The sequence below is a fragment of the Diabrotica undecimpunctata genome, chromosome 7, assembly GCF_040954645.1.
Source record: "Diabrotica undecimpunctata isolate CICGRU chromosome 7, icDiaUnde3, whole genome shotgun sequence".
Classification (NCBI taxonomy): domain Eukaryota; kingdom Metazoa; phylum Arthropoda; class Insecta; order Coleoptera; family Chrysomelidae; genus Diabrotica; species Diabrotica undecimpunctata.
In genome coordinates, this window is record NC_092809.1 from 128,493,198 (window position 1) to 128,507,617 (window position 14,420).

The 14,420-nt window shown below is 35.6% G+C and overlaps 1 protein-coding gene across 2 annotated transcripts in view; it reads right to left on the minus strand.

Moving 5' to 3' along the window:
- Positions 1–542: 542 nt before the first annotated feature.
- Positions 543–14,420, minus strand: part of LOC140445805 (protein lin-28 homolog) — a 168,257-nt gene continuing 154,379 nt past the window's right edge. For both annotated transcript variants that reach the window (XM_072538155.1, XM_072538156.1), the window contains 2 exons: positions 7,079–7,251; positions 543–1,900 (listed from right to left, as the gene is read on the minus strand). In XM_072538155.1, the coding sequence (XP_072394256.1) occupies positions 1,624–1,900; positions 7,079–7,251 (450 nt within the window). In that variant the 3' untranslated portion in view covers positions 543–1,623. The remainder of the gene's footprint in view (positions 1,901–7,078; positions 7,252–14,420) is intronic.

Below are 14,420 nucleotides of genomic sequence, written 5' to 3' on the forward strand. Positions count from 1 at the left end.
TATCTAAGAGAAATACAGTGCCTAATCCACATAGTTACATCTTATATACATACTGATCTTATACATGCAATCTATAGAAGTAGTTAATAATAAATAAAACAAATCCAGAATCTCCAATGGTATTTCTAAATCAGTTCACAGTTTCGTCAGGTTTTGCGATCATATCTAACGCAAGAACTCTGTTGTGCATATAGAAAAAATATGAATGGTTGCAGACCAAGAAGAACATTACTTAATACCTATCTAAATATCTTTGACGACTCTGATATCTTGTGGTCAACAACTTGTGAATGCATAACAGCTTGCAGCTACAAAAAGTTTTGTAAGCAGCTGACAACGCACAATAAAGTACCTTTGTTGTGGATGCCCCTTTTGAGAGAGAGAGGGAGAGTTTTGTAAAAGAAAGAACTAGGTATACTAAAATCACAATCAAGATGCACTAGAAATAAACAAACCAAGACACTTTAATGTTACGAGGAACATTCCCGAATCATGATTTACAATGTATATACATTGTAAATCATTATTTGAGAGTGCTCCTTGTAACATTTAACGTGTCTTAGTTTGTTTATTTCTAGTGCATCTTGATAGTGATTTTAGTTTAGTACTGCGGTACCATTCTATCGTATACCAAAACGCCGCACTAAGGAAGATACTCGGAAATGGAAAAGAAAACTTACTGATTTTTCTATTGAAAAATATTCAGGAACAACAGTAAGTCAAAAGTTTACTACAACCTTATGCTCGCAAAAATACTCTCAGAGCTTTAGAAAATCAACCAGAAAAAATCCAAATGAATTGTAGTATGCCAAGTATGTATATCAGATGTAAAGTTGTGTGAATATGACTATATTTCAAAGAACCATAACCACACAAAGATATGACACATATAAATAAGTTCGATAATATCGAACGAAATATTAATATGTAATACTAAAAAACACGGAGAAGAAAAATGGATGTACGCAAACCAAGAAAAATATTATAATATATTTAATAGACTAGTTTCGATTAAACATTAGCTTCAGGATTCGGTTCTGTTTAATACTTTCTACTTATGCAGACATACTTGGTCACTTTTTTGAGTGAACTGGTAGCAGTATTTACATTTCAATCACTCTCTGATAAAACATTTATCTGAGTGTAGATATTAAGCTAATCTACCCAACTTTTATTTTACTATCTCTCAAATATCGCCCAGAAATATTCATACCTAAGTAGGTAGCAAAAAGTTTTAGAACAGTTGGAGTTTGGAACGTCCTACATGATTTTTTTAAACACCAAGTATTAGAAATATTTAAAAAATGTGTATGTAGTGACACCTAACGTTGTAACACCATAAAACTGAACACACACGGTAACTAGTAGGAGAAATATACCACCATTTTTAAATTGAAATTTCATAATTAAGACACATTATTCACATAATATTAAGTAAAAAATAAAAATCGCAAAAATTTCAATAAAGTGAAGCAAATAAAAAATGCTTTCTTAATATGTATCTCGATATTTTAAATAGTAGTACCGAAAAAGAAATAAAAAAAGTTTGGATTAAAAATGGCGACCAACATATCTCCTACGTACATTCAATACATTTAGAATAGGCTACGTTCTCTGTTTTAACTACTCCTTTTCTTGCTTGGCTTTAGCTGGCGGCTCGGAGATGGCGCCACTACCATCGTTAGAGCTTGACGCAGGCGGTGAAGTTCCATTTCCGTTTTGTTCGCCACCAGACGCGTCACCATCGGCACCGCCCCCTGATTTAGACGGCCGTTCCACCTTCGTCGGGCAATCAGCAATGAGATGGTCTTCGCTCTTGCAGTTGTGACAACGCTTTGGCTGTGGACCCAGTTGACATTTGGCTGCAATATGATTAGCAAATTCTCCACAGTTATAACATCTGAAACATAAATATAATAGGAATAAACTATGTTATGAAATTTGGATTTCAATTGGAGCATATTTCGCATACGAAATTAGAAAAAAATCGCTCGAAATCCAGTTTTTTGTATTTTCGAAAAGTGCGTGTACGAATTTTTTCGTAAATTCGACACGAATGGTTCTGAAACATTCGAATTTTGATGCTAGTATACGATCAAAGTAATTCTTGTCATTTCAGTTGTCACTGGGCCCGTGTACGTCAGATAAGATTGCAGCTGATAGCTTTTAATCGTTGTTTTAGATTGAACAATACAATACAATTTACATTAACACAATATTTTTACATTGAACTTTGTTTTCAATGGCTGGTTTAAATAATTTTTGAATAGAAAGAAATAGTTAATGCCCTGGCAGAGGCAAAAATATTAATGGAACGGAGAGGCAAGTTTACCAACCCATTCGTAACCCTCTGGGGGACTATTCGGATGTACAATTTCAAAAATTGTACAGATTTACTATGCCCCTCACAATGAAATTAATAGACTTGATCTAGTAAATAGAATGGCTCTTTTTTTGTTCTGTCGACACTGAACCGCCATATTTCATGTCCTTTTTTACTCCTTTCAGCTAATTTACAAGAAACAAAGAATTGTTTTAAATGGAAAAATCACCATAAAATACACTGCGCGTCACGAAAAAGAGGCCACCTAGAATTTTGTAAGAATTTTTCAATAACTAAGTTTATACAATTTATTCTATTGTAACTAAATTCCCACAATGCAAAAACACATTTATCGTCTTTTAGGGACCGACAAACGGTGCCGACAGGTCAATTAAGCGTAATAAGTTTGCAGAATTGATATCAGTTTTACGACTTCGGATAATGCACGTGTTGTGTGTACCTTATTTTTCTTGGAATATGGCTATTCTGTTTTTCAAAAACCTTTCACTAGTGTACAGTTGTTCAAGAGTTGTACAAGAGTAAACTTGTGCAATTTTTAAATTAAAAACTATGGCTGAGAAATTTGCTAGATCTGTTCAAATTGTTACTTTGATTGGTAATGGAATGAGTCAAAGAGAAGTGGCCAGACAGCTTGGAGTCAGTCGTTGTATGGTCCAAAAAATTTACCAACGATTCGTAGAGACTGGATCTCACGAACGATGACCAGGATCAGGCCCGGGAAGAATCACGACGGTCAGAGAAGACCGTTCTTTACAACGCACTTCTTTGCAAAATCGGTTCTTTACGGCTAGATCAATCCAAAACCGTTTTCAAAATGCTCACAGGTGGACTTTATTCTACCGTGAGAAGAAGGTTGAGGGAATTTGGTCTAAGAGCTCGCTGTCCAGCAACAGGACCTTTGTTACCAGCAGTACATCGACAACACCGACTACAAATTGCTAGAGACCACGAGCATTGGACGATAGAAGATTGGAAAAATGTTTTGTTTAGTGATGAGTCCAGGATGGTTCTTTATGGCTCAGATGGTCGCATCAAAACATACAGAGGACGTGGGGAACGATATGCTGCTTGTGTTCGAGTACGTGTTGCTTTTGGAGGAGGTTCGGTAATGTTTTGGGCAGTCATTTCATTTGAGAGCCGTACTGATCTTGTATTTATTGATAGAGGAGCGTTAAATGCACACCGATACATTACCGAAATTCTAGACGAGCATGTAATGCCTTTTTGATTTAAGTACGGTCATTAATGAGTAATATGTCCTGTTCCCTGCAATGACCCTGGCTGTCACGTCCTTTTCATATTTATTTTCAGATGTTATGATCACTCCCAGGTACTTGAATTATTTGACGACTTTAAAGTTGTATTCATTGATTGTTACGTTTTGTCTAACCCTTGGTCTTGGGTTCTTCGTAACCACCATGTACTTGGTCTTGTCCTCGTTGACCTTCAGACCAATTTCCTTGACTTCGTTTTCGAATAGGGTGAAAACTTCTTTTGCATCTCTGGTGGATTGTGCAATTGTGTCCACGTCATCCGCAAACGCCAATACTATTTTTGATCCTTGGGCGGCAAATTCGTTTGTCAGTTGTGGTTGAGCTTTCCTTACCGCATGTTCCAGTGCAAAATTAAATAGCAGGTGGGCGTGAGGAACTCCTTGTCTAAGCCCGGTGTCAATGAGGAATTCCTCCGATGTGGTGCTGCCAATTCTAATCTGTGCTCATCTGTGCTAATCGTACCAGCTTTCCAGGTACTCCCATTTCTACCATGGTCTCTCACAATACTTCTCTGCTAACAGAATCGTAAGCTTGTTTAAAGTCCACGAAGATTTCTTGTACCTGGCATAGGACGAATATCTGGCCTATGGTCGACCTTCCCAGTCTGAATGCGCTTTGGTAGTCGCATATTCTTTCCTCTGCGTATGGAGTTAGCCTTCTAGACAGTATTATGGATATAATTTTGTACGTTGTATTGATTAACGATATTCCTTTATAGTTCCGACATATTTGTTTGTCTCCCTTCTTGTGGATAGGTACTATATGGCTTACATGCTAGTGTTTCGGTATTTCATATCCTTCCCAGACTTCTCTTATAAGATGATATATCTCAAGGTGGAGCTTTTCTCCCCCTTTTTTTAGTAGTTCCGCCTGTATGCCGTCTGGTCCTTTGACTTTATGGTTTTTTAGGGACGAAATTGCGGACTTTACTTCAGCTAGTGTGGGCCCTGGTATTTCAGGTTCGGCTAACTGGTACTGTCTTTATTGGCCTGTCGTTGTGGGTTTTTCTGTATTTAGGAGTTGCTCAAAATACTTTCTCCATTGGCGGCTTATCTCTTCGTCGTCTGTGAGTAATTGTCCTGCATCGTCTTTTATAAATCTTGGGTTGTTGGTCGTGTTGCCATTCATTGTTTTTAGGTCCTTATAAAACTGTCTAGACTGGCCGGTTCTATGTTCCTCCTCCAGTTGCTGTATTCGCGCTTCTAGGTACTTTTTTTTTTCTTCTCAAAAGTCTTCTCGTTTGAGTCCTTACTCTGTTGTAGTTTTCCCTGTTCTCATGTGTAGTAACTCTAGCCTCTTGATTGCTTTCTGATTCAAGCTTTGTTCGCACTCCTAGTCAAACCACTGGTTTTTCTTTTTATTATTCCTTTCTTTTCCTATAGTTTCCGCTGCGGCACTTTCTATGGCGTTCGTTATATTTTGCCATTTCTGGTCTATGGTCAATTCTGGCGTTGATGTTTCTTCTTCTTCCAGTGTCTGCAATTTGTTTTGGATCAGTGCCTGATATTTGCGTTTATTATCAGGTAAATCGAGCCTTTAAATGTCCCATCTGTTTCCTTGTTGGCATTGCTTTGGCTGTCTCGTCTTTAGCCTTGTTCTCATTTTTGTTCTGACCAGGAAGTGGTCAGAGTCACTTTCTGCTCCCCTCAGACTGTGTGCGCTGATGATATTGCTAGAATGTCTTCCATCGATAAGCACATGGTCTATCTGGTTTCGTGTGATTCCGTCATTTGACACCCAGGTTACTTTATGTATATCTTTTCTTTGGAATTGTCTAGTTTTTACTACCATATTGTTGGCTACAGCGAATTCTGCTAGTCTTGATCCGTTTTGATTTTTAGAATTATTATTTAATGTCAACTTTTTTAACCATCCTTGGTGTATTCAATAGTTACACAAACCCATCTTTTAGATAATGACATCGAAACGTATCTTTACTAAAAAATCAACATGGTCATGGCAACAAATAATTTTATATATTAAATGAGACTAAATATAATTCACAGTTAAAAACTGGTAATATAACTGCATCAGGGGTCCTTGAATGGACAATTAAATTCAGTCAATGCTTCAGTTTTGAATTTTGAATTTATTTTTGTGCCCATGAAAATGGTTACACTAAAGGAGACTTAAGGAAACACCTATGCAACATAAGTAGAAAAAATAAACACATATTAAAATACAGGAAAGGCAGAGAAATAAAATGCAGAAATGGTAAGAACGTTATAAGTCTTCTGTGAATTTGAAATACTTAGTGACATATAGCGAGTATATACCAGTAAAACAAGTATGCAACAAAAACAAATCCTGAAACTCCTGTGAAGAACCTTGATCAAGGCTTCTATCAAGACCTCAGGACTTCTTGGTGAAATTTAATGAAAATACGTTTTTATTAGTATTAGATGTAAGAAGTGTAACGATGTTCTAATCGTTTAACAGTTCGAACCGTGGGAGTGTCAATATTTGCGCATCCACTTCTACAACGAGACGACGAAGTGGGATTCAGATCGGCTATTTAAGGCGTGTGAGTAGCGGAATTAGACAGTCTTGTAGCTAGCGCTCTAGGCTCCCTGACTCGCCGGTGTAGTGAACCTGCGAGCCAACCCGGACAGAGAGATTTCTGTATTGAGGATCGTACTCTGTCCTTAACCAAGCGGAACCCATCGGTCTTGTGTATTGAACATTACTGTGGGTCTGCACAGCCGAATATTTTATTTGCGAGTGCGTTCGGAGCTCCCGCTGAATTGAAGCGGGAGCGAGCATAAGTCTGCGTACGATCGACTTCACCTATTTCATTTCTTTATTAGTAATAATTAATTTCTTTTCTTTTATAGACGTTCGCCGGGGAGTTCATTCATCGCGGGACCCAGGCGGAGACGTAGAATTCACTTCATTTTTTTTTATTGTATATGCGGCGTAGAATTTATTTTATTTTATTTATTGTATATATGCTAAATTAATAGATTTATTTTTTATTTCAACCTGTGTTTTACTGAGTCTGTCGCACCGAAAGAGCTACCCATCGCAGAAGAACAAACTTTAGTCTAAAGAGAGAATTCTGAGCAAAGTGAAAAAAGACAGAAGGAAAGAAACGCCAATATTAAAATTATTATGAGTATTAAATTTATAGATATATACATTCTTAGTTATTATTGTATTGGTTTAAAAAAATATTTCATGTGTGAAAGCCGGACCGATTATGTATACCTTCCCGAATTATAGATGTCATCGCCAGCCCATACTTTATCAGAAGCTTTTCGTATGTTTTAAATGTATATAAAAAGAGCCCCCTTTTAGTTTTATTTTTAGTCATAAGTTGTATTTTGTAGAATGCAATATAAATTATACAAAGTATAAATAAAAGTATAAATAAATTAAACTGTGATATTTATTCACGTCAACGTATTATCTTTTATGTCATAACGTATGTTGAATAGTTGATGAAAAGTTTACAACATACCTTATTTTTCTAAACCGTTTTTTCGACACAGGTCTTCTGTGAGAGCCTCTACAATCTACATTTTGTGGTCCTGTGACTTTTGTAGCTTCCAGTCCTTTATCTGATATTTGACATTCGAATTCGACCTCCTCTTCATCACCTAGGGAACGAAACCCGTTCATCTGTATAACACTCTGAAAAAAAAAAATAGTTTAAAAACAGTTTACTATAGTTTTAATCATAATATTTTGAATTCTTTTATTATAGTTGAAATAGAAATAATTCGAGGACCAGTGGTCTTCTTCTTGTGGGACTGTAACCGTTTAGCTGGCATTAATTCCCCTATTAACTGCTACACGGAGAAGAGATTCGATTATTTGTTAATTTTGTTATTTCAGGTTTAATGAAGTTCAAACGCCTGAAGATGTCTACACCGCCGCGTGTTAGTTTGACACCCTCTGATATAAATCGGTTAAACCGAAGTAAAAGCAGAAAACCTAACATCGCCAACTGGTCTAGAAATGTGCGTAAGATCTCTAGAATTGCAGGGGAACTTTATTTAACTGAGAAGAAGAAGCCTAAGCCAGGAAAACTTCTTCCACATGAGGTGAGTGCAGTACCGTTATAAGCGCCGTGTTTTATAATATTGTGCATTTCTTTTAAGTTTTTAATTTTCGCTTTTAAAACAGGTTTTTACAGGTAAAACATTTTCAATTTTAACCAATAAATACCCTTTTTTGTGACTATGTTTCATAATTTCTTTGGGTTTTAGTATGGGGACAATCAGGATGAAGACAAATAGGTTTGTTTCAGGAATTTTACAAACTCGACTACAATGGCCAGTCATCGTATCAACATGAGGTTTGCATTAAGATTGGTGAAGTGAAACGGCGACAAGTGAGTGAAGATGTTTCTAAGGGACAATGTAGTGTAGAGTATTACATTAAAACTAATGGCTCTTCACTTAGAATTTGCAGAAAAACTCTATGTCACATCTTTCGTAAAGTTCAGATGTTGGTAAAAAAAAATAAGTTCAGAAAACCACTGAATGATGGTAGTGAGACCCATGATAATCGACCAAACCGTATTCCAGATGAAAGTATAGATCTTGTTATGAGCCATATAGCTTCATTTCCTGTACAAGAGAAACATTATTCTAGAAATCAAAGTAGTAAACAGTTTTTGTCACCTGATTTAAGTGTAGATAAAATATGGAACCTTTTTAGGGAAAGTACCGATACAAGAGTTAATTTACATTAGTATTAGGATATTTTTAAAAGAAAATTTAATTTAAGATTTGGTGCCCCTTGAACTTGGAAACAATGTGACTCTTTTCTCATAAAAATGAAGTCAACTAACTGTGTAAATTTGCTTAATCAAATACAGATAGAGAGTCAATTGCATCATGCTAGAGCCGACAGTGCATACACAACTCCAGCACAGATTAATCCATACTCAGCGACATATAAGCCAGATACATGGTGCTGACAACAGAAAGCTAATCGAGGAGCTAAAAGCGATATTGTGATAGGGCAACCTATCGATGCAACAGCTACGAAATATAGCTTTACCAACACATTCTATGTCAGTGTGACAGTCTGGCAAATGTGCGGTTGTACATATGTCTCCCATCATGTTGCCCCTTTAGAAGAGAACATGACCCGTAACTTAATCATATGGTCAGATCGTTGTACAAGGTTGAATAATAACTGGAAAATGGTAACTTTAGCACTTATGCAAAATTTTGTTCTAAATAAATTTTTCACCACCGTGGAACAGAAATTTTTGATAACAGGACACAGCTTTTTGCACTGTGATAGAGAATTTGCCCTGATTGAGCGTCATATGAACTCGGCAATGGTTTATGTTGATTCCCTGTGGGTAGAAGTAATTACAGCTGCTTCAGAAAAATATTCTGTCTATTTAATCTCTACTGAAAATTTTAAAGATCTTAGCATTATTGAAAACTCTCTTGTCGTATTATTGAGAACTGTAAACTTTCGAATAACTTATTTTGTGTGGATAAAAGTGACACATGATGATCCAATTTCATTGCGAGACAGAACCTCCCGCAACATCCTTCAGCCATGAAATACTCATTGTCTTGCAAAAAAATTAGCTAGAAGAAGAAACGTCAATCTCCCTCCAGTAAAAGTCGCAACATTTCGTAGACTTTATGAAGGACAACTTTCAATAAAAAAGAAGAAAAAGATAGAAATCATGTCATGTCATGTCAATGATGCCCGCCAGAAATCTATATTCGTTTGATTCATTTATTCATACCCAAATTATCAGTCACAAGAGTGATTTGATGCTTCTTAACGATCTTAAGGTGTAATGGACATAACTCCACAACTTGATAAGAGCTCTATCAACTACTATGCTAAATATTTAACTGGTCCTTGTTAATTACTGTGATTCGAATAGTTTTCATTAGCACCTCGTGGTGGTGGTCTTTAGTGAAGTTATAAATTTTGACATTCAAACGTAATTAGATCCTTCTGCATTATTTTAAGCACGCAATTAGAATCATGAAAATTGCCGAATGATTATATTATAATGACGAGGCTCCGAGAAGAGATAATGCTCAAAAATTGCTACTAAAAAAACATAGTTAAACAGCGAAAAGTATCATATCTAAGGTCGTATTCTAAGAGGCGACGATTCTCTTCAATATGACCAGAAGCAAAATATAAAATCGCTGATTTATTTAAAAGATATCTCTGTAAATTTTTAATTTAAAAAATTGAAAGTCTCTTGTAATAGAATCATATAAATAATAAAAAATGATTTTCATTATCACTGTAATAAATATTAAATCGTATAGGAAATGAATTATTGAGTTTGTCATTTACAAGTTTTTCTAACGTCATGTAAAAACAACTATTGTAATAAACAATACAGAAATACTAAATTAATAACTATCTTTTATAATCCAACAACCATGAAAGTGTGCCGAAGAAAAGAACTCCACGGGAGGCTGATACCTATCCAAGAGCTATGTGTCTTCAGAAGAAATCATCAATAAATAAAAATATATCAAGGTATGCAAATAAACCATTCAAACTCATTTCATTGAGTGCCATACACATTCTTCAAAACATTCTTTTTCCTTTTATAAATTATCTAACTTAGAAAATCTACATTCTAAAAGACACCGCGCTTACTCCATTAGCATACGGAAGTGGCTGTAGGTTCAACAGCCGAAACACTTACTATACCTGAAATATATGAGTTGTACTATATATTATGTATATATGTATTAGACAGAACTGATTTTTTTGTGAAGACATGAAGAATGAATAATCTAACAAATGTATAATCAAAAAACGAACTGAATAATATATATATATATATATATATATATATATATATATATATATATATATATATACAAACCTTGAATATATTGCATGTGTGAGTCCATTTCAAATAGGTAAAAAGTAATAAGAAGAAACATTTTACCATAACAGTTTGAACCATGTTTTCTAAAACACTAAATAATAATCCTTCTATCAGCATTTTCTTCTAATGCCTTCACTTCTCTTTCGATCTCTCAGCGTATTTCCTATAATTCTTCTCAGTACTCTGATCTCTGCCGTTTCCAGTAGCCTTTTCGTTGCGGCTGTATCGGGTCTTGTTTCTGTGTCATATGTCATTATTGGTCTTCTTCTTCTTCCTATGCCATCCCATTAATGGAGGTTGGCGACCACATTTCTAAAAGTTTCTCTGTCTTTTGCAACGTGAAATAATTCGTCTACAGTCATGTTTGTTCAGTCTCGAATATTTCGCAGCCATGACTTCCTCTTTCTACCTATTCCCTTTTTGCCATCGACTCTACCCTGCATGATGACCTGCAGAAGACTATATTTATCATTCCTCAGTTCGTATCTGAGGAATGATAAGTTTTGTCCGAATAGCTATTATGATTGCCGACCTCCGCCGCGGAGATGGCACTTGAAGAAGAAGTTCCTATCATTATTGGTCTTACATGGGTTTTATAAATTCTTAACTTCATCTCAGTGTTAATGTGTCTGTTTCGCCATATAGTGTTATTAAGGCATCCTGCTAATTTATTTGCTTTTTGTACTTGATCTCTCATTTTTTTGTCCAGGTCTCCATAGCTAGACAGTATAATTTCCAGGTATCTGATTGGTTCTTTCCTGGCTACTATTGTTTTAGGTTTTTGAGATCAGATTGTCATATTAAATTCTTTTGCTCTTATGTTAAATCTGTGGACCAGTCTTTGCAGTCTATCTTCATCTTGGGCTATGAATATTGCGTCGTCTGCGTAACCGAGTATTTTTATTTCTTTCTTTCCCATTATGTATCCGCTTCTTTTGTAAACGCTTTTGATGATTTCATCCATGATCAAATTTAAGAGCATGGGACTCAATGAATCCCTTTGTCTTATTCCTCTGCATATTTTTATAGGTTCTGTAAGTTGTCCATCTATTCTAATTTCTACTTTGTTGTTTTGGTAGATGTTTTTGATAGTTTTTATAATATTTAGTGAAACTTTTGTTTTTATAATATTTAATGATACAAAATTTGGTTTTAGCAAAGGTCTAGGAACGCGTGAAGCTCTTTTTTAACTTAATATACTGATACAAAGATGCCTGGACGTCAATCAAGATATATACGCATGTTTTATTGACTATAATAAAGCATTCGATAAAGAACGACATAAACAATTAATGAATTTCCTGAAATCATAGAAGATTGACTACAACGACTTCAGGATCATATCAAATTTATACTATAAACAGCGAGCAAAAGTACGTGTTAACGAACAGCTGTCAGAAGAAATTGAAATTAGACGTGGAGTGAGACAGGGATGCGTATTCTCGCCAATTCTTTTTATTGCCTACTCCGAAGAGATCCTGAAAAACGCTCTTGAGGGTGAAACAGCTGGAATAAAGGTAAATGGAGTTCCCATTAACAACATTAGATATGCGGACGACACTGTGATCTTAGCCGAAAATATTCAAGATCTGCAGAGACTGGTGACCAGTCGAGTATTTGTATGGAAAAAATGAGATGAGTTCCCTAACTAAAGTTTAGCTATACTGGCACTTGTATTCTCACTATTTCTATACGGGGCAGAAACTTAGACTCTTAGAGTACAAGAGCGCCGAAAAATTGATGTGTTTAAGAGGCAGTATTGGAAAAGAATGTTGCGCATACATTCGACAGCTCATCGGACAAACGTTTCCATTCTCAACCAACTTATCATTAAAAAAATGGCTCTGCACAACATTTCTACAGCGAATTTTACAGTTCTTTGATGACGTGATTCGCAGTTGAAACGATAATTTAAAGAGATTAATTGTTTCTGGAGATGTTTCGGGAAGAAGACGAAGACAAGGTCACCAACCACATGGTCCAATAAAATTCAGAATCTGGTGTGCCACTTAATCTGCGAAAATTTTAGAGTAGCTGAAGTTATAGTCCAATGGGGAAAATTTGTTAGTAGTGTTGAAGGAAATCACTGTCGTCAGTCAGTAATGGGGAAACAAAAAAAAGAAAGGCTCTATTCGGTAAGCTAAAAGCAAACTTTGAAGGTGAAAATCGATTTCTAATCTCAGTATCTACGAAAAAATTATTGATGTAATAGGTATAACAGTGAAGATCCTCCTTTTTCCAAACTATATATCTTAACATATGCGTAGTGATTATGAATATTGCGGTTCTCCCAGGATAGAAATTGCTCGTTTCACGCTATCTCCCCGTCTAGACTTATCCTGGATGGCACATAGCATATTGATGAAGTTCGCGGTTAATTAAGATTTTGCACTTGACGTTTTGACACACAGAATTGTATCGTATCCTATTCTGTGGCTATAACGACTTCCAACTGCATCAGAGACGTGAATATGCTCAACCTACCTCTTCTTACAACTGTGCACGAACTCGTTGCACAGAACCCCAACTGCGCCTCGGTTGTTGACACCAGATATACTATATGTATGCTACCTTATCAATTTTGTTCCTAACCTTATGAGTTAATATCAAATCGGTTTATTTTCTAATATTTATTCTAATTTGTGTAACGAGACTTACCAAGTTAAGTATAATGCAATAATTTTGTATAAAAAATAATTTCGTAACACGACCTGGCGAAAGTGCAGAAGTTCACCTGACTTTTTGGTTTTATCTGTGGCGAATATACAGTGTAACAACTTAATATAAGAGACTTCATAAAGAAAATCTATTTTGCATACTTGGACTAAAACTTGGGATCAAGACAAAGTTTGGGGATTCCTCATAAAGTTGGCAAAAGATGTGTGCAAACTGGTTTAAGGATAAAAAGAAAAGTTTCATCTTTAAGGTACCTGGGGTCTTGCAAGAGCAAAGGAACTATAGTTATATATAGCTCTCTAGCTCAACTCAAAATCAAAGAATTCCATTTCATACCCAAATCTCCCCTCAGCTATTCGCATTCGTCCTCATAATGCCGACATCTGTTCCAAAGCCCCAGGCTATGTTAGGAGAGATACCAGAGAGTCAAATGAAGGTAAAGTACAAGGTGGTTCAAAGAATGATACAAAGCTACGGATGTAGTTCCCATGCTCTTGTTAGACATCCTCTGCTATAAGAGCTTGACAATGATTTTCCAAATATGCAGATTACGTTTAGCAAATATGCGGTGATTTTGAAGATCTTGAATATATTGCTTTTGCAAGCTGGTTACATCAAATTTTCTTGATTTTTATGTCTATGGGACAATTAAAACCGAAAAAACCATTGGTTAATTGAGGGTTGGGAGCCAGGGGTTCTTATGGATGAACAAATCAATGCTTCTCAAGAAAACTTGGTACCACCAGCAAACTTCTACTTCGTCTCCCGGTCTCTGGGATTAACTGTATATTAATTTCTTCGTTTGTGGTTATTTCTGGTGATTCTGGTCCTAATGTTATTTGTTGTTTCTCTGTATAAAGTTTGCTGGAAAGTTAATCCAATAATTCTTTTCTATGTGTTTCGGGTCTATTAGATCCTTCACATCTATTCTTTGGCCTCTTTTAAAGCGACATACTTCCTTTTGTAGACTATAAGAATCAAGCTCCATTGCTTTTGAAGCATGTTGCCAGTGATTCTTTTTATTCTTTTTATAAGAGCAAATGTTTTGTTTCTTATTCTTTTATTATCTTCTTCTTCTTCTTCTTTTTATGTAGACATGACTCTGTCTGTTTCTGCCCTTCATTTCTTTCTTGATATTTTTATTTCTCCATATTGTTTCATTCAGGCAGCCTGCGGTGCTGTTTGCTCTATTTACTTGATATTCCACTTTAGTTTCTAGCTTTCCGTAGCTAGATAATGTGATTCCAAGATATTTAAACTTATCACTTCTTCTATTACCTGA